The sequence below is a fragment of the Equus przewalskii genome, chromosome 10 (genome assembly GCF_037783145.1).
Source record: "Equus przewalskii isolate Varuska chromosome 10, EquPr2, whole genome shotgun sequence".
Taxonomy (NCBI): Eukaryota; Metazoa; Chordata; class Mammalia; order Perissodactyla; family Equidae; genus Equus; species Equus przewalskii.
In genome coordinates, this window is record NC_091840.1 from 18562570 (window position 1) to 18581900 (window position 19331).

Here is a 19331-nt window from a genome sequence, read left to right on the forward strand (position 1 = left end):
CCTTCTCCAAAAATCCCAGCCCTCTCTTCTCCAGAAAGCTCCCAGCTCCTCACAGCGATCTGGCATCTTAAGTCAAGCTGCAGCTGAACCTGCTGGCTCCTGACTGAGCCCTCCCCCCTCCCCCCTCCCCCCTCTACAAAACCTTCAGAGCAGTCTGATTGCTCCCAGACACTTGGTCCCCAATCCAGAGCCTGCTGTCCTCCCAGGCTTGGGGCAAGGAGAACCTGGGACCCTAGTCCCAAACCTCTCAGGGATGAAATGTGCTTGATTCTCAGAGCAACCCTAGTGAAATCAATCCTAGCCACTCCCATTTGATCTCATTAAAACCATTTAATTTCTTTGTGAAAAATAAGATGATATCAAAGAATAAATTGTGGTGGGCTGGCCCCGTGGCATACTGGTTAAATTCAGTGTGCTCTGCTCCAGCAGCCCAGGTTTGGTTCCTGGGCACAGACCTACACCACTCATCAGCAGCCATGCTGTGGCAGTGACCCACATACAAAACAGAGGAAGACTGGCACAGATGTTAACTCAGGGTGAATCTTCCTTAGTAAAAAAAAAAAGGGGGGAGGGGGGCAGCCCCATGGCCGAGTGGTTAAGTTCGTGCGCTCTGCTACGGTGGCCCAGGGTTTCACCAGTTTGGATCCTGGGTGTGGACATGGCATCGCTTGACAAGCCATGCTGTGGCAAGTATCCCATGTATAAAGTAGAGGAAGATGGGCAGGGATGTTAGTTCAGGGCCAGTCTTCCTCAGCAAAAAGAGGAGGATTGACGGCAGATGTTAGCTCAGGGCTAATCTTCCTTAAAAAAAAAGAAAAGAGGGGCTGGCCTGATGGCTGAGTAGTTAAGTTTGTGCGCTCCACTTTGATGGACCAGGGTTTCACTGGTTCGAATCCTGGGCGCAGACATGGTAACGCTCATCAAGGCATGCTGAGGTAGTGTCCCACGTACCACAACTAGAAGGACCCACAACTAAAATATATACAACTATGTACTGGGGGGCTTTGGGGAGAAAAAGAAAAAATAAAATATTTTTTTAAAAAAGAATAAATTGTGGAAACGACAAGGTGGAAGTCTGACCCTATTTTAGCTGTTCTCAGGGGGCACAAGGGTGCTGAGAGTGGTTTTCATCTGCCTCCTGCCTCCTTGAGACCCAGCTGGCCTGAGTGTGTATGAAACAGGACCTTCTCCCTGGGTCAACCTGGCTGGGGGGTACCCCTAGGTGCCCGGCTCTCCATTGTGGCGGCTGCCCTCTCGGTTCCACATCTCGTTCTCCTGCCGAAGCCGCTGGTTCTCCGTGCGGAGCCTCTCTACCTCAGCAGCCAGCTCCTCCACCTGGCGACAGGGCTGCCGGCTGATGCACCCTTGCAGCTGCTGCAGTCTCCTTGTCTCCTCCTCGGCCTGTGACAGCCGCCTCTCCAGATCCAGGTAGTCTTGCACCAGCTCCTGCTTGCTGAGGCCCTGGAGGCGCTCGGTGTGGTAGCGCTCGTAAGCCTCCGAGAAATCCCTCTGCTGGAACTCACCATGAACTTGGCCCCCGTCGCTGTCCCCTGCCTCACTGTCCCCGCTGGAGCCTGGGTGGGAGGCCCCATGGGGCACATCCAAGTTGGGCTCCACAGGGTCTCGGTCATTCATCAGGAACTGGGTGGTATTGTAGGGGGCCACGGGCTGGCCTTTGGCGAACATCTCCTCACGGACTCGGGAGGCTCTCTGGCCCTGCCTCTCATCCTGCTGTCGCTTCTCAGCCCAGCTCAGCTCCAGATAGGGCCGCCAGTGCCGCCTGCGCTTTGACGGCCGCCGTCGGTGCCTCTTCCGGCCCAGCACAGCCTCTCCCGAGCAGCTCCCTGGGCTCCGGGTCCAGGGACCCCTAGTTTTCCAGCCCAGGCCACCGCCAGTCCCAGGAGGATCTTCCTCCTCCAAGCGGCTTTCCATCTGGGGTGTCAGGGGCAGGGAACCACCAGGGTCATGAGGCTCAGGGCGGGTTGTGGGGCTCCCAGGGGTGCCAGAAGTCTAAAGAGAGAGGACAATGGAGGACGGATCACAGACAGTCTGTCCCTGGTGGTGGAATCCTTCCCCATCCACCCAGCCTGAAGCTGACCTTCCCACACCCAGCTACCTTGGTCCCTCTCTAGCCCCATCTGTATGTTTATGGGCTTACCTGCTACTGTTTGCCCCCAACCCTCCCCACGCAAATTCAGGCTGAAAACAGGAATTTGGCCTGTGTATTTCACTCCGTAATTTCAATGCCTAGAACGGTAGTTAGCACAGAGTAGGCACTCACTAAATACTGTTTGAATGAACGAAGCAGGAGGAGGAAATGGGATGGAAAGTGCCTGCTGATGCATTTCGGGGATCAGAAGCCCAAGGAGCACTGCTCTTCCCTCTTCCTACAGCGCGTACCTTTCAGACAGAGCTGGCTTCTTGGGCAAGTGGCCTGTGCAGTCACACAGAGCCCCTGTTCATAAAGGCCCCATGCTCTGCTTAATGCTCTGCTGTTACTGTCTTGTACTTCTTAATAATTTCTGAATAAAGAGCCCTTTGCACTGAGCCCCACAAATTATGTAGCAAATCCTGCTTCCAGCTATGTCTATGGCTGACTCTTTTTCATCCTTTAGGGCTTAGTTCCAATGTCCCTTCTTCAAAGAGGCCCTCCCTGACCACCCAACCTAAAGTAGTCCCCTCATCTCCCCTTCCCAGTGCCTCCCTATCGCCTGACACAGTTAATGTCCCATGTAGCATTTAGCACGTTACCATTTACCATCTGTCTTCCTCCTGTAAGAATGTGTCTTGTCAGACTCATTACAGGAGACAAACTGGTGGTTACCAGAGATGGGAGGCGTTGTTGGGGGTGGGCAAAATAGGTGAAGGAGATTAAGAGGTACAAACTTCTAGTTATAAAATAGGGCCCAGCCCGGGGCGCAGGAGTTAAGTGCGCACGTGCCGGTTTGGATCCCGGGTACGGACATGGCACCGCTTGGCACACCACGCTGTGGTAGGCATCCCACATATAAAGTAGAGGAAGATGGGCACGGATGTTAGCTCAGGGCCAGTCTTTCTTGGCGAAAAGAGGAGGATTGGCAGCAGTTAGCTCAGGGCTCATCTTCCTCAAAAAAAAATAAATAAATAAATAAAATAAAATAAAATAAAATAAATAAGTCACAGGGATGTAATGGATAGCATAGGGAATATAGTCCATAATATTGCAATAACTTTGTATGGTGACAGATGCTAACTAGACTTATTGTGGTGATCATTTTGTAATGTATATAAATATCGAATCACTACGATGTACATCTGAAACTAATAGGATATTGTACATCAATTATAATTCAATTTAAAAAAAAAAGAATGTGCCTCATCTCTGCAGTTCACCACTGTGTCCCTACACATGGCCAAGGTAAGTGCTCAATGAATACATGTTAAATGACATAAACCCCTAAGAGAGGGGGATCCAAAAGATATTAGAACACGAGACTCTCCTTTCAGTCATTCTAGGGTGAAGAAGATGAGAGAATTCTAGAATATATCTAAGAGGTGGGAAGGATTCTGTCAAGACAGTGTGTGTTCAGGGCATCCGTTTATCTGTCGTGGTGAGGGTGGGCGTGTGGGGGACGGAGAATGAATTGCCTGAAGTTTGTGGTTTGGGGAATTCTAATAATAACCACTACCACTGGCATGTTGTTTTATAATGTACAACGCATGGTTCAGAGGCATCCAAGCATGGGTCCACATGCACACATGGTGTGTACCAGGTGACATGGCAGCCCTGGAAGAGTGGAGGGGTATTCTGTGCATTCTGGACTCTCGGAAGTTCTCTTCGTAATTTGGGATGGGGAATGTTGGAGAGTGCGGGTGTGTGTGGTGTTTGTTGTGTTGTATTGTTACTTCACCCGCAGGGAGACCATCAATCAAGTGACAGGCCTTGGCTCCACCAGTGTCTTTGGCCAAGTGAGACAGAGCTTCTGTCCCTGAGAAAAAGGCAAGGCTGCTGGGACTCTGAGGCAGGGTGGCTTGTGTGTGCGTGCACAATCATTCACCTGCTCCCAGCTCTCAGCAAACGTCCCCTAGTGATCTTTTCCTCCACCCAAGCCAGCCCTGCCCCTCAGCTCCACATGCTGCCTCCCTCCTGAAGGCCTGTCCCCCTACCACAGTTACGACTTTGCAGATAAGCTGTATGATCTGGCGAGTTATTTGCCTTCTCTGAACCTTCTAGCCCTGACATGCCATGAACTCCAAATTAAATAAATCCAGAAAACACTGGAAGTGGCTAAGTAGGTGGGTCAGCGAGCTGAGTTCCTTCCTCACCTATAGGAGCTGTGGGCTAGGGGAGAAGAATGGGCTAGGTGGGAGCAATGAGAGAACACATGGGCCCAGAGGGTTTGGGCTCCTCTTTCCTGATGAGCAGGTGACGTTCTCTGAAGGTCTGATATAATCTGTCTCTCCCCTCTCTCCTGGGTGACATACTACCACCCACCCCCATCCTAAATTATGAACCAATTGTTCAAACTCTTCTGCCTGCTTCCAACTTGATTCTCAGCCTGGACAAAACACAAGGCAGGGTTCTGTAGTCAGAGGACCTAAGTTTAAACCCTCGGTCTTTTGCTTGCTGGCTGCATGGTTCTAGGTATTTCAGCTCTCAGAACTCTAGCCTCTTCGAAATGGAAAAGTCATTCCTACCTTGAAACCATTTCATGAGATACCACAGATTTAGCATCTGACATGTTGCCCAGAGCACAGTAGAGACTCACTTAAAAGCACTGGTTTTTCCAAATCTGCCAACACATCTGAGACAAGAAGCCAGGATCCCAGTTGGCAGGTCCATGTCCAGGGCACCTGGGTGGTTGGGAGGGTGGGGCTTACCTTGGCCGCCTCCAGGGCTGCTGGTGACTCTGTATTACAGTTAGTCTGCTTCGGAGTAGCCACCTTCTTCTGAAAGTTCCAAATCTTTCAGCAGATGCCTTTAACTAGTGACACCTGCTTTAAATAACAGACAGTGAAGTCCTGAAGTAGAATTTTCAGGAAGACTCTGGCTGCCCCGGTATTTTTTACCAAGGCAGTGGCAGCCATTTTGTAGCAAGACCTTCATTTTCATATGAAGCCTCTGATGGCCGCCTCCACACCCTGGTTTTCACACCTCAAGCCAGCAAGGGGCCAAATGGGAATTAAGGGGCTATCTTCCCAGATTTGTTCCTCAGGCCCCAGGCCAGAGCTTACATCCTATACTGTTCTTCTGGAAGTCACTGAGGCCAGGCTGGCAGCTAGGAAAGTAGGCCTAAGCTTTGTTCCCCCCAACAACCAGGAGACTGCCTGCCCGGAGAGGCGAATATACAGCGATGACCGGGAAAGGCTGGGAGTGGAGTGGGTCAGTGGTTCCAATGAGAAAATACTAGCAGGCTCAGAAGGCGTCCTTTCCCCACTGCCTCCGGAGGCCCCAACCTGGACTGCAGTCTCCCCTCTCCCCTTCCTCCTCCCCCCTCCCCCTTCCTCCCTCCTCCTTCCCCCCTCTCCAAGGCTGGGTTCAAATCAATGCCTCAACAAATACGGCTGGGGCCTGGGCCGAGCCTGGGGCTGAGGTCTTTCCATCCGCAGTGCCTGGCCTGCCTCCCTCCTTCCTCTCAGGAGGGGAAACAGAAAAGGGGAAGGAGAAGTCTTTGCACTACAAGCAGCTGGGAAGGAAACCCAACTGGGATAAAGGATGGATTCCTTGGAAACGGGGAAATGGTCCGGGAAGGAAATTTTGCAAAGGCGGAACTGACCTATTTGCTGTCAGGGGCTATGCACACGACTACATCTATGTGTCTTTCTGTACGACCGCCTGTCTGTGCAATTCCCAGCGCCTCAGCCCTAACTCTCGCTGCAGTTACAGCAGCTCTCTGGTCAAGCTGCTCAGGCACTAGGGTTGGGGGGAGGGGACAACCTGGCAGCGCGATGCCTGCTGGGGATTGTAGTTCTTCTAGCTTGGGCAGGCGGATCAACATCCTGTCACGTCAACAGCCACACCGAGAACTCCAAGACCCATCCATCCTTGCGCGAGCGGCGTCCCGCGCTCACCGATACCTCCTTTGATTGGCCAACTCGTCTGCCAATATTCCCCCTTTCGTCAACGATTAGCTGTGCGGAAGGACAACCAGATCCACCTTTCCAAGCTCAATTAAAGAGTTCATTGATGGCGTTAATCTTTACAGGGCAGAAAATAGATCCGGCTGAGAGGGGAGGGGCCGTGGGCGCGGAGGGATCCTCGGCCCTAGAGGAAGGCGACGAGAAGATCGGTGGCCGCCGCCGCCATTTTGGGCTGGGAGGAGGCAGCGGAGGGACTCGCTGCGCAGTGAGAGCACCCCATGGGGGGTGGTCCGGGCGCGGGGAGAGGCCGGGCCGAGTGGGCTGCCTGAAGTGGCGGCGCCGGGAGACGGCGGGGAGTGGGACCGGGGGCCGGGGGGGTGAAGGTTGGCGTCTCCCCGGCCGGGCCCGGTCCTCAAACCGTCCCGGCAGCCCCACAGCCTCGCCTCTCACGGAGGGCGGGGTTCTTGGGTAATTACCGCGTGTTTCCCGAGACCCCGGTTAGGGAGAGACCGGGTGAAACGACTCCCCTCTGCCGTCCTCCCCCTGGGGCGCAGATCCTGAGGCCGAGCTCTGCCAAGTTCCTCCCCACCCCCATTCGGCCTGGGCATGGCGTTGAGGCCCGGCATGGCGGCACCCCCACCTCGACGGGCGAGGTGGGGGCGACGTCAGGTCCCAAGGGCTGGCGCCGCGGGGGAGGGCGGAGGTCGCAGCACTGGCCGCGGTCCCGAGGGCGGAGAGCCCGGTGCCCCCGCCATCTCCCCCGTACCCCCAGGCCGTCCCGCGGCTCGGGCTGCGGCAAGCACAGCCTCCTTCCTCCTGTAGCAATCACGAACCCCCCTGGGACCCGCCCGAGAGGGGCACGTGGAGACCGTGACGAGCCCAGTACTTGGAAATCTCTGAGCGCTCTTGCCCTCAAGATTTCTCTTCTCCAGCCCCCGTTCTCCGAACGACCTGACCTCGCACGTCGCCAGCCACTTTGGGGAACTCCGAAAGTGTGCTGTTCCACTTCTCTTGAAAGTTTACACCAGAGGGGGATGGGTTTTTGCCCTTTACAGGGTTGGGACACAAAATAACTTAGAGTCACCATGGCTCTGGGAATAAAAGTGGAGCGGCGCATTTTGGGTGCTTCAGGAACATCTGTTTGCATTTTGAAATCTGAGCCATAACTTTTTACCAAAACTTTCGGAGAAATGGCTGTCCTCCGAGAGGAGAAAAAGAACTAATTCCAATGTAATCTTTATGAGACGACCAATTCTTTCCGGTTTAAAGAACTTTTCTGCCACAAACTAAACAAAATGGGGGAGTATTTTGCCATTGGTGCATTGTTAGGGAATCTATTTTGAAACTCCAAGTAATAGAAAATCACTTCTGTAGGTCCTAGGTGCTGCCAAAATAGAAATTACAGTTTTGAGCTACTTCATATATGTGGCGTTTGCGGGGTGGGGGAGACCTGCTTTGAAAAAAATAAACACTCAACCTTATGTTACAGCTGTAGCAGCTTCTTAAAGATTGAAGATTGATGTGAAATTCTTTTCTTGAATTGCCGATTAAACCAGCTGGTTTCCTACTACTTGAAATCTAAATTCAGAGAGATTTATTGCTTAGGGATGTCTTAATTTTTTTCCAAAAAGTCAGTTAAAATTATGCCTAGGTAGGGGCGGGCCCTGTGGCCTAGTGGTTAAGTCCAGGCTTGCTCAGCTTTGGGAGCCAGTTCCCTCGTTCCTGCACCTACACCACTTCTCAGCCATGCTGTGGTGGCAACACACATATAAAACAAAGACTGGCACAGATGTTAGCTCAGGGCTAATCCTCAAGGAAAAAAAAATTATGCCTAGGTAGACTCAAATAGGAGAGTGGGCAGTGAACTTTACATTTGCGGGTGCGCTGTGATGAATCTCATTGCCAGTTACAGATAGTCAGCTCATCCTAAGCCTTTGGCCTTAATAGTAAGAACCTTGAAAGGTTCTTCAGAATTGAAGTCCTGCCCCTCCTATTAAAGTAATTTTGTAAGTTGTAAGAGTGACAGTTCATAGCTTTAACTGTTTTCTCCCTCTGACCCCATCTGTTCTCAGAGAAAGTCTTAGAACTGGATTGCAAAAATATCAAGGTCACCTCCAATTCTTAATCCAAAATTTGAGCCCTTTACTCCTAAGTGAAGCGTTAGTATACTTGATTCATACCGTACGTTGACTTTTGACCTATGTCATGTTCATTTTACACTGTTCACCAGATCAAGAGATAATGCAAGTTAGGAAATGCTGACACTAACTTGGTAGGAGTTAAGTTAACTAGTCATAGGAGCTGAAAAAGGCTTTAAAGATTATTTTTGTGGTTCTGTGAAGAATTTAATGAAGGAGGATCCCAGACTGATTCATCCTCCATTGTGAAGTAATCTAGTTAAACCTTTGGATGCTCCTAAGTGGAGAATTCTGTACCAGGTGCAGAAATTTGTTACTCATTTATAAAGAAGAAAGCTTATCATCCTTAAGGTTGACCCATAAGTTTTTCCATTCCTTGATAAGAAAAGTTGGAAATAAAATTAATGGTCCCTTGGTTATCTACTGACTGAAACAGAGGACTGGAAGTTAGGAACTCCAAGTTCAATTTCTGTGTGTGCTATCACTGACTTGGTTGGCTTGACTAGAGCCCAAATCCTGAAGATGAGGCCAAACTGGTCGTTTTGCTGCTGAGTCTATCCACCTAATGTTCAACAGCCCTTCAACTTCCTCCTTAGCTCTTCCCTTTCAGATGAGTTGCTTTGTGGTTTATGACAAATTCTACAAACCCTATATGCCTCAGTTTCCTAATTTAAAAATGGTATCAATGCTGCCTCCCTCATAAATAGCTTGAGGAGTCACTACTCCTTAGTAGCTATGTAAACATTTACTTGCTATAACTTCGTTATTTGGGAACTTCAGAACTTTTGCTTCAAAGGCTATTTGGGAGGCCTGCCTTACCAAAGTGTGGCCTTGGTTGCCCATGGCAGCACAAAGGGTGGCCATCCAAATAGGGTTAACAAGGGTCAGTCTCTTGGGGGTACCAAGCAGTTGTCATTGTGAAGTCCTCGATGTTTTACATTTCCCTGATGGCCATCCCCTGGGGACTAGTGGCTGTGTGTGAGCAGGATTCATTGACGGGTAGGAGTGATTCTTTGCAGCAGTCCTCTTCAAGATGAAGGTGCTTGCTTCTGAACTATTTGATTTCCACACTTAATCAGTTTTTTACTCTCTTGTGTTTAGCTCTCACCATCCTCCTCTGTCCTTTCTCTCTTTTTTTTTTTTTGAGGAAGATTAGCCCTGAGCTAACATCTGCTGCCAATCCTCCTCTTTTTGCTGAGGAAGACTGGCCCTGAGCTAACATCCGTGCCCATTTTCCTCTACTTTCTATGTGGGATGCCTGCCACAGCATGGCGTGCCAAGCGGTGTCATGTCCACACCCGGGATCTGAACTGATGAACCCCCAGCCGCTAAAGCTCAACGTGTGAACCCTAACCACTGTGCCACCAGGCCAGCCCTGTCCTTTCTAAGTTCAAATGTTTTGCTGTTTTATTAAGTACACTTTTAGTAATAACTAAGGAGGAAAGTAGAACTAACCTCTTAGACATTCCCTTCCATCCTCCATCTTCTGTGTTTGCCTGAAAGTTGTACTGGAGTTATTCAGGTATACAGAATTATGTGTTTAAAGTAGGCTTTGGAACTTCAGATTAATCTCCTCTGACCCTCTGGAGGCTGGGACAAGTTCTGCTGAGTAGCTTACAAGAGCAGTGATGCTATCATTTTCTCAAATTCTTGTGCTTGGAGCACTCTGAAACTCTCACATTTTCCTTCAGGAATATCCTTTTTGCTCACTGCAGACCCAGGGCTTATTAACGCTTCACACAAAGTCAGTGGATGTGTCAAATAGAATATGAGTTCAGATGAGAGTTTACAATTCCCTTCTGAATTTTTGCTCTTTGAAAAAAATTTTAACTAAATGTAACTGCTCTTGGTGTTGTATTGAGAAAAAGATCACATTGGCTATCAAAACACTTTCCAACAGTTTTGTGTAGCAGCTCAACCATTGGAAAGAATTTTGTTGGTGTGCAAAGGTTTATTAGTAAATTACTACGATAATTCCTGCTCTTGTCCATGTTGTTACATCATTTGTCATAATTGAACCGCCTCTGAGTAAACCCAAGAAAGAGTTTATTCAGGAGGATTTGTGAGAGCTAAATTATTGATCTGTATAAACGCAGCCTCTGTTTTTCCAACAAGAAGTGGAATGAGGTTCTAACCTTTCCAATATTCAAAGACAACTGGCAAAATTGGCCAAACATTGAATCTTTGCCTCCTAGACTGTATATTTTGTCCCACTTGCAAAGTATGACTATTACCCTTTGGTCAGCAGATCCCACTGTTCAGGGCCTGAATTTGAATTACTTTTCATTTCTAGCATCCAACATTTCTACTTTATGGGCGAAAGAATAGTAAAGTGGAATTTTACTCCAATGATTTTGTCAAATGTGAAAAATAATTAATGTCAAAAAAAACCCAAACCCACAAACTTAAATGTACTTAGGTATAAGTGCTATCTTAACTCTAGCCAACTTTTCCATCACACTGTGTGAATATTTGTTGCCAGCTGTTCTGGTAAGTGGCCAGGGGGATACCTGTGGTGCCTTACCTAATATGTGACTAAATATAGCCAGCTCTTGATTTTCTGAAGGTGAACTATTCAGATGTGGATTTTGTTTTTTATCTCTGTGGATTTCCTCTTTGGTTTCTCTAACTTTTGAATTCATTAGGGTAAAGTATATTTATTTACATTTCCCCAAGCAAAGGATTTTTATTTTATTCTGGATGAAGTGAAAATTAAAATATTGATCAAGTGGGCAACTGCTCTGGTCTTAAAAAGAACCAATAATAATCATACCAATGGTACCTTACTATTGTATAGCACATTTTCATGCTATCTTGGTTAATCCTTATAGCAGTTATGTAAAGTAGCCACGGCCCCATTTTGCTGACGATGAATGAGGCTCGGAGCATAAGAGATGTGTCCAGGGTTGCATTGCTAGTATATGTTAAAGGTATGACTAGGACTCTAGTTTTTGACTCCTAATCTGGTCTAATTTTTATGATGTTTCCTCTCTTTAGAGATGCCTAGTCTGTTTTTCAGAACTAAACCAGTCTGGAACTCCCTGGCTTTCTGTCCTACAAACTGAAATCTAAAGGGTCTTGTCTCCTGAGGGCCGCTTTATGTTACAGGCTAGCCCAAGAAAAGTTTTCCTTACTCAAAGGAGGATTAAGCTGTCCAGCCAGCTCTCAACGTTTGGGAAGTGCTTTGCCCTGGCTGGATTAACCAGGTCCCAGTATGAGAAAGGGAACAAACTGAAATTGCCAGTGTGTAAGCATGGTCTTTTGAGCAGCTCAATTAAAATGTTTGGCAGAGAGGACTTTAGTTAAGGCTAGAGCGGCCTTGAGGATCATTTGTCATCACACACTCCTGTTAATATAGTAATTAAAAGTCTTTTCTCTCTGCTTTGAGAGCAATATGCTAGTCAGGTGTTTCAATGTAGAAAGTGTTGACGTAAAACTGAAATTTCCCACAAACTTCACCATTCTAAGAACATAAATGCAATGTAGTAAGACGCCAGTGCCTTTGAAAGCAAAATTCAGACAGAAAGTTGCATATCTCAGGGTAAATCAAAGTAATTTATGAGAGTTACTAAAAACTAAGTATTTGTATTTTTTAAAGACTGGACCGAATTTTTCTCCTAAAACACACTTTTTTTCTGATGATAAATGCACTTACAGAGTCTTTCTAAGACTAATAGTAGGGGAAACAAGATCGTTATACTTAAATCCGTCTTATTAAGAAGAGGTTCTAGAATCAGAGGTTAACACTGCTGCATCCTACAGGACAGTCAGAATGAGGCTTCTGCTCTGCACTGTGAAGCCAGAGGGCAGTGTTGCTGCCTTTCCACTGGGCAGCCGAGTTTCTGGGACTGCTGCATGACGTCATAGCAGAAGGAAAATTAAAAACACGAAGAAAACTATTTCAAAATAGACATTTAATATAATTTTTAGGCCAAAGGAAAAACTGGTTATACATTGTCTCCAGTGGACCATCTGCCAGAATAGAGCCAGCTCAGTCCAGCTTTGAAGGCCCTGAGTCAGTCTTGACCAGCATAATTTCCTTTGATTCATTGATTTGTATATGCTTCTTATGCATCGTAAGATGCATGTCTCTCCTGAAGTTCCCACCACCTCCACTATTTCGTTTAGCTGCAAAAGCAAGCTTCCCAGTGGAAGGGTTTTTTTTCTTTCCTTGCAGGGGTGCTTAACCTTCAAGGAGTCTGACAACCTCATGATTCTCTTGAACCCTCTCCCCAGAAAAATGTACATGTAACACAATTCTATGTGTAATTTCGTGGGGTTCATGGACCCCAAGGCCCCCTATCATTTCTAAGGCCCTCAGTTAAAGACCAGAACCCCTGTACTAGCGATGCCATTGCCCTAGGGAAACACTGACACAGGGCAGGTAAAGATGGGCTGGGTTAATGATGGTGACAGGAGGGAAGAATCTAATTTCTTACTACTTTAATTTTGAGGCAGAAATTAATTCCTAGGGGCCTCCCTGCATTTTCAAGAGCAGAACTTCTCAAGAACCTAAGCAGCTATCAGTGCAGGAGATTGAAAATAGCGGCTGTACAGGGTTCCCACTCAGCCCCTAAGGACTTAAATTAGCTCCGTAACCAGAAGCTTTACATTTGGTTTGCAGTGAGGGGCATTTCTAATTTTAGTTTGACCCTCATGGAAAGGTGGACAGCTCCTATTCCTTTTTTTGGTATAGGGAGCCCCTAAGTATTGGACAATTAGGGTAAGTCCTTGGAATGCCCCAAACAGCCATTTCCTCTATAAATCCAATATTCCCTACCTCTCAACATCATAAAGAGCTGCCCAGGTTTATCCAGCCATTGCTTGCACTAAGCAAGAGGTTTACCAAGAGCCTCTTCCAGGCATCAAGGAACTCATTCCAGCCTTATTGGGGGAGGAGGGGGTGGTCACTAAAATGAAGCTGTCAATTGTCTAACCTAACAAACTTCCAAGTTAGGTTTACATTTTTGTTAATAAGCTTTGAAAGGCTATTGAAAAGCAGAATTAAATTTTAAGCTTCTGATTGTAGCCACTTTCTACTCCCCAAACACCCAAAGCTGGTTTATTTCTCCAGCATCAAGAAAGAAAACCAAGGCACTAGAAAGCAAGCACACTTAAGTACTGCAGATAATGAAACTTTATATTTTGCCTGAACTGTATATTTTTGCACACTGAAACCCATTCAAGGGAAAACTCGGGCAAATTGAAAATTTTCCCATTAAAAATTCTTTTTGCAAACTGACAATAATTCCCTTACCCCCCCAAGTGCAATCTCATAAAATTAAATCAGTACTATTTTGAATTAGCTCTAGAAATCACACAAACTATGTTACATTTACAAATATTAAATTTATTATAACTAGAATGAATTTAATGGTTCTCAAATTTGGCCACCTTATTGATCCGTTTAAGGAGGGGGTTTTTAACAGAAAAATGCATTATAACTTGGTCAAATTACTTACACATTAAAAAAAAGACCTTCTAAAAAGGAAAACAAAAGCAACCCTTGAGTTTCACATAATTGAAGAACAGGAGAAAGCACAGCAAGCTACATCATAGCTAAATTTACCAAACCAACCAAAGCCGGAGGGATTTTCTCTGCTGATTATGTGTCATAAAAAGGTCCATTGTCTTATATACACATGTATATAATGTTACATTCCATCACTGTAAAAAGTCCCCTTTACCCCCTCCCCCCAAAAAGTTTCAGTCTAGTCTCCAAACTTGGACAGCGGCGCTCGCTCCTGCTGCCGGTGCAGTTCGTTCTCCGTCAGCAGCTGGAGGTTCTCGGCGCGCAGCCGGTCCAGCTCCAGCTCCAGCTCCCGCACTCGCGCGTCGTCGCCGCCTAGCCGCTTGCTTTCCAGCCGCAGCCGGTTATTCTCGTCCTCCATGCGTGAGAGGCACTTCTCCAGCTCCAGGTACTCCTTGATGAGCTCCTGCTTGCTCATGTTCTGCAGGCTCTCCGCGTGGTATCGCTCGTATGTCTCCGAGAAGTCCCGCTGCAGAAACTCGCTGCCGTCTCCTCCCATCCCGTCGCTGCCCCCATCCTCTTCCCCCGCTTCTTCCATAAAGTCCTCATCGCTGGTGTCGTCGGGTTTGGCGGCGGCTCGCTTGGGGTACAGACCGGTTTTGAGATCCGGCTCCTCCTGGTCGTGATCATCCATAAGGAACTGCGTGGTGTTATAGGGCGCGACCGGCTGGCCCTTGGCGAACATCTCGGCTCGAATCCTCGAAGCTCGCAGGCTCTGTTTCTCGTCGAACTTTTTCTTCTCCTCCCAAGTCAACTTGTAGTACGGTTTCCAATGCCGCTTCTTCTTGGAGGGACGTCTCCTATGTTTTTTCTTGCCCAGCTGTCTCTGCTGCTGTCCCCACGCCTCCTCGCCCCCTGCGGCAGGAGCCCCCAACTTGTTAGCCTCAGAGTCAGGACAGGGCTGGGCGAGCGGCTCGGCCCCGGGTCTCGGTTCCCCTCCTGCCACCGGCGGGGGGGCGCCGCCAGCGGACAAGTCGTCTCCATTATGACTCTTCTCGCCCGCTTCCAGGCAGCCAGATTCTGGACACATCTGGGTCTGCAGGGGAGGCGGCTGGGGCTCCAGGCTCCCTTCCCCCTCTAGCCCCGGACGGCCATCCGACTTGGGGGACGCTCTCGATTGCCACCTACTGTCCTCCTTGGGCACCCGCTCCTCCGCGCCTGGGGGGCGATCGGGGTTCCGCTCTTCATGGACAGCAGCAGCACCTGTACAGTTGCTAGTTTGAGGCTGGTGCTGATATTCCGACAAAAGTGGTTCGGCCATGGCTAAGAGAGTCCTCTTCTAGAAGTTTGAAAAATTTTGGCTGTAGGTCCTTAAAAAAAGAGGTTTTTCTTTTGTTTTAAAAAATGTCCAACCGAGTCTTCTTCGGTCTGTAATTCCTGCAGTGACGCCTTCAGCCAGTCCTTCTGTCAGCAAACTCCAATTGCAACTTGGGGAGCTCAAGTCAGTAAAGGGTTAAGCGCCCACAGCGCAGCCAGCTAGCGGGTCCAAAGGGGTGCAGCAGCAGGAACAGTACGTAATGTGGAGAGGGGGTGGGCCTCAAGCGTCCCCGCAGAGCGCCCCCACGATCGAGGAGTTGGTGGGCAAGGAGATAAGGTTGCGTCCAACGGGTTAAACCCAGCCCCGAAGGAGTTAAAACTACCCGATGACGCTGCCTCCGAGGGGCCGGATCCACAAAGGGTTAAATCCCCTGCCGCAGAGCCCACAAGGGGTTAAAGTCCCAAAGCCACCTCCTCCCACTTCCACGGGTGTCGCTCCAACCCGAGCTCCCAGTTCCCTAGGCCCGGCCGGAGCCTTAGCCGAGGACAGACAAACTCATCTCCCCTTTGGCTCGATGCTCTGTTCAGCTCAGTTCTCCTCCGCCTCCTCCTCTTTTCCTCCCTCCCTCCTCCCCCTTCCGACAGCGCTTCTTCCGCCTCCTCCCCCGACTTCCCCTCCCAACCTGCCTCTCCACCTGCCAACTTCCAACTGCTGCCTCCTAGCCCTCTGCGCCCCTTTTATATAGAAGCTTGTCCGCCCCGCCCACGCGCATGCGTAACAGAGTCCCCATCGCAGGAAGCTGGGAGTCGTAGTTCTCATCGCTCAGGCCCGCCGTCCTTGCGCGCCGTGCGACGTAGCCAATCCCAAAACGCGTAGGGGGCGTCTTCCAGGCCGCCTCCTTCCATCGCTTATCCCTCGCTGGAGAAACGTGAGCGACCATTGGTTAAGAGGCACGCGTCTCCCCGCGGAAGGAAGACCAATCGCAGAGAAGATGGGGCGGATTCTGGACCATACCATTCTGCTTCAGGAATACGAGAAGATTCCATGGCCTATGAGGGCCCACAGAGAATATTTTTATGAAAAGGTGCGTTTTAAAGGCTATTATCGTATTGTGTCCTCAGCGGAAGGGTTCTGAAGGTCATAAACATTTGTTAACTAAAGCAAAAATGGTTTATTCCTAAAAAGTAGTCCCTAAAGTGTAAAAGAGGATTAAATCCTATAAAGAGAGATATTGGCCCACGGCTAATAACTCTCGATTCGTAATATTACAGGAATGTCTTCAAGGTATGTGGTTAGTGCCTGGAACTGACATTTGCGGAAGGAAATTGTGAACACATTTTTTAAAAAACGAAAAGCGCATGAAGAAGTAAACAAATGAAGAATAAAAAGTGCCGCCTTAAAGGGACAGTGTGACCGCGTTAGCACAGTAGCCTCGGACTAGGCCTCGGAAGATGAGAAGGCAGGTTCGAGTCCCGGGTGACGTCCACTCTCAGACTGGCTTCAGGACCCTTGGGCGAAAAGTGATCGAATCCCAGCCCCAGCCTAGACTTTCAGGGCCACCGCCGCCCCAGGGACCAGTGCAAAATGGTGGGCCGTGAGACTCTCCCCTGGGCTGGGATCCGGGAAACGCGGGATGTGCGCCCGCGGGGAGGCCTCTGCCTCCTGGGCCTCAGCTTCTGCCGAAGAAAATGGCCTCCTGGGGCCGAATTGGTCTCTTTACTTCCGAGGTGACCGGGAATATTTTCTGAGCCCAGACAGGAGTCGGGGCAGGCTGACGAGCCTCTTTGTTGGGGAGGGGTTCGAAATTAATAACAGGTTTAAAAAATCAACCCTGGCTAGGCGAGAGAGAAGGGGGTATCATCCACAGAGGCTCTTTCTCATCAGAGGGCGCTGAGCAACATGGAGAAGGAGGCATAGCCACAAGGAGGAGGCCTTGCCCAGAAATGGGGGCAGGGGATTCTGGCCCAGGAGAGTGTGTGTTTGTGTGTGTGTGTGTGTGTGTGTGTGTGTGTGTGTGTGCGTGCGTGCGCGTGCGCGCGCGCGCGCAGGGGGGAAGGAGCACATACTATCCTTGAGAAAATTCTCCAGATTACAAACTCTTGCCCAGAGGACAGGGCCCAGGAGTAGCCTAAACCCTCTACTCTAATCACTTAGGCCTAAAATCTCGGAGTAATCCCAGTTTCTTTCTCTTGCCACACCCCCAGTGACCCGTTTGGGTTAATTCTTCCTTCACAGTAATGTGTTACATTCCAAGCACTCTCCACTGTATAATGTTCTTTTACACACAGAACCATTTGACCCCCCGCTACAGCCCAGTGAGTTAGGGTAGGAATTATTGTCTCCATTTTAAAGATAAGAAATCTCTAAGACTCGGAGAAGTTAAGTGACTTGTCCAAAGTCATGGGACAACTAAGTGACAATTCCAGCAGGAGCAAAGGTCTTTGTGACCCCTGTGCCATTTTACTTTTTCTCCTAAACACAAAATTCCCTTTTTTCTCAAGAACTCTGGATTTAGTTCCTGTTCATTCCTAACAGCACCAGCCTAACTCAGGCCCTTATTTCTTCGTTTAGCAAACACTTCTTAGGAGAGCACAATGATAAATAAAACGTCATCCTTGCTGCTCATGGACTGTGTGGAGAGCATCAAACCACAGCGAGCCAAAATGGCAAGTGCAGAAAATCCCGGTAGGAGCTGGTGAGCCAAGCTGCTTAGGAGTTCATTGTGGACAGGATTCATGGGGGAGGTGACTTTTTCGCTGTCTCTGAAGGATGAAGAGTTTTCGGGCAAACGTGGCATGAAGAAGGGCATTCTGTGAAAAGCAAGCATCGCGTCCAAAGAAAGGACTTGTCTGGGAACTCAGGAGTGGTTCAGTGGGGAGGTAGTGACTGGCATGCCCAAAGGGAGAGGCAAGCAAGAGTGCCTCTGGGGCAGTCCAGGTGTTTTGAAATTGACCATCCCAGCCTGTTTTCCCTCGGCTTCCAAGAACTCAGGTCTATCTGAAAAGCTTGCCCTCCTCCATCAGTCATGCAGGAGGCTCTCTGGGAGCAAGAGTTGCCCCTCACACTGGGAGCTCCCTGGGGAAAGGGGTTTTTGCGGTGAATTTCACTAGGAGTCAGAGACCTCCAAATTGTTACATTTTCAGACTCAAGAGGACTCCTGGGTACCCTCAATCAGGAGATTTGGAAGGTCCAGCTGAGCCCAGCCTCAGTTTGCTGGACAGGGCTCAGCTGTATGGGCTCATTTGTCATATTGGGGCAGGGGTGGGATTCTAGGTGGTGTCATAGGTTGTGGAATTCTGGAATTCTATCAAACGAGGCCCAGCACCTTGATATTGGCTGAGTTTTAACCCTTTGGCAGGAACTTTACAGTCCTGGTCATTTAAACTCCAGGACTCCCTTATGGTGAAGAGATCATCCTTATTTCACAAACAAGGCAACCCAGGCTCAGAGCAGTTAAGAATCTTGCCAAGTCACACAGCTAGTGTGTGCAAGTGGCGGAGCTGGCTTCTGTCCCACGACTGCATCCCCAACACCAATTTGGTCCCTCCCACTGCCCTGCTGTTGTCCACCCTTAACACGGGAGTTTATATTGAGCCTCTCTGCGTATAACCCTGGGCTAGATGGCGGAGCAAGAGGGCCTGTATGTTTGTTCTGAGGGATGCCCTCCTCGCCTTGAGAAAAGGACTGACAGAGTGACGCTGGCTTCCAGTGGGACGAATGATGGCCAAGCCTGAGGCAGTGGTCAAGGCCAGGGGCTGACAGAGGGAACTCATGAGTTTAAGGGTCTCCAAGGAGGGGCCTTCAGAACTGCCTCTTCCTCACCCAGGGGCAGGAAGGGCCTGGGGCCCAGGTGGTGACAGCTGCAGAGGCCTCAAGGCTGCTGCAGCCCTCCGCGGGTGGGGACCCTGGCAAGGGCCTCTGCCACGCCAACGCTGGGAGGCGCTGAGTGGCGGGTTCCCCACCGAATACTGGCCAGGGCTAGAGCCTGGGCGGCCCAGGGGGCGATGACCGGACTGGCATTGACCAGAGAGAGGCCAAGGCCGCCAGGCAGTGAGGGAAGTAAGTTCGGAGCCCGAGCAGCCTGCAGCAGGCGGCGGCACCGGGGGTCTGTGCCCACGCGGGTGCTCTGCCGCCCCGGACCGGGGCTCTCCCGTAGGGCCTCGCCCCCACTTCTCAGGGTGGGGCGCGGCGAGGCTCCCGCCGCGTCTTGGCCATCCAGAAAGTTCCCTGGGAAAGCCGGAGCGCGGAGGTCACGGGGAGGGGCCCCAGGAGCGAGCAGCAGAGGAGGGGGAAGCGGGCCATGGGCACTCCTGAGGCCGCGGTCTCGGGACCCCGACCCTAGGCC

General features: G+C 49.7%; 2 protein-coding genes and 2 long non-coding RNA genes across 4 annotated transcripts; 2 read left to right on the forward strand and 2 right to left on the reverse strand.

Moving 5' to 3' along the window:
- Nucleotides 1–317: 317 nt before the first annotated feature.
- On the reverse strand, nt 318–5978 carry HEXIM2 (HEXIM P-TEFb complex subunit 2). Its single transcript, XM_070561225.1, is given in 4 exon segments — nt 318–2010; nt 4861–4932; nt 4934–4974; nt 5918–5978. Coding segments are annotated over 4 exon segments (966 nt in total). The 3' UTR covers nt 318–1218.
- Nucleotides 5979–6220: 242 nt separating this feature from the next.
- Nucleotides 6221–7630, forward strand: LOC139073870 (uncharacterized). The gene is made up of 2 exons (XR_011522973.1): nt 6221–6325; nt 6883–7630. It is a non-coding gene; the product is annotated as an uncharacterized lncRNA (long non-coding RNA).
- A 5897-nt stretch (nt 7631–13527) lies between these two features.
- On the reverse strand, nt 13528–16370 carry HEXIM1 (HEXIM P-TEFb complex subunit 1). The gene has a single exon (XM_008525840.2). The coding sequence runs from the start codon at nt 14987–14989 to the stop codon at nt 13910–13912; it is 1080 nt and encodes a 359-aa protein (XP_008524062.1). The 5' UTR covers nt 14990–16370; the 3' UTR covers nt 13528–13909.
- A 41-nt stretch (nt 16371–16411) lies between these two features.
- Nucleotides 16412–17611, forward strand: LOC139073871 (uncharacterized). The gene is made up of 2 exons (XR_011522974.1): nt 16412–16573; nt 17558–17611. It is a non-coding gene; the product is annotated as an uncharacterized lncRNA (long non-coding RNA).
- Nucleotides 17612–19331: the final 1720 nt, after the last annotated feature.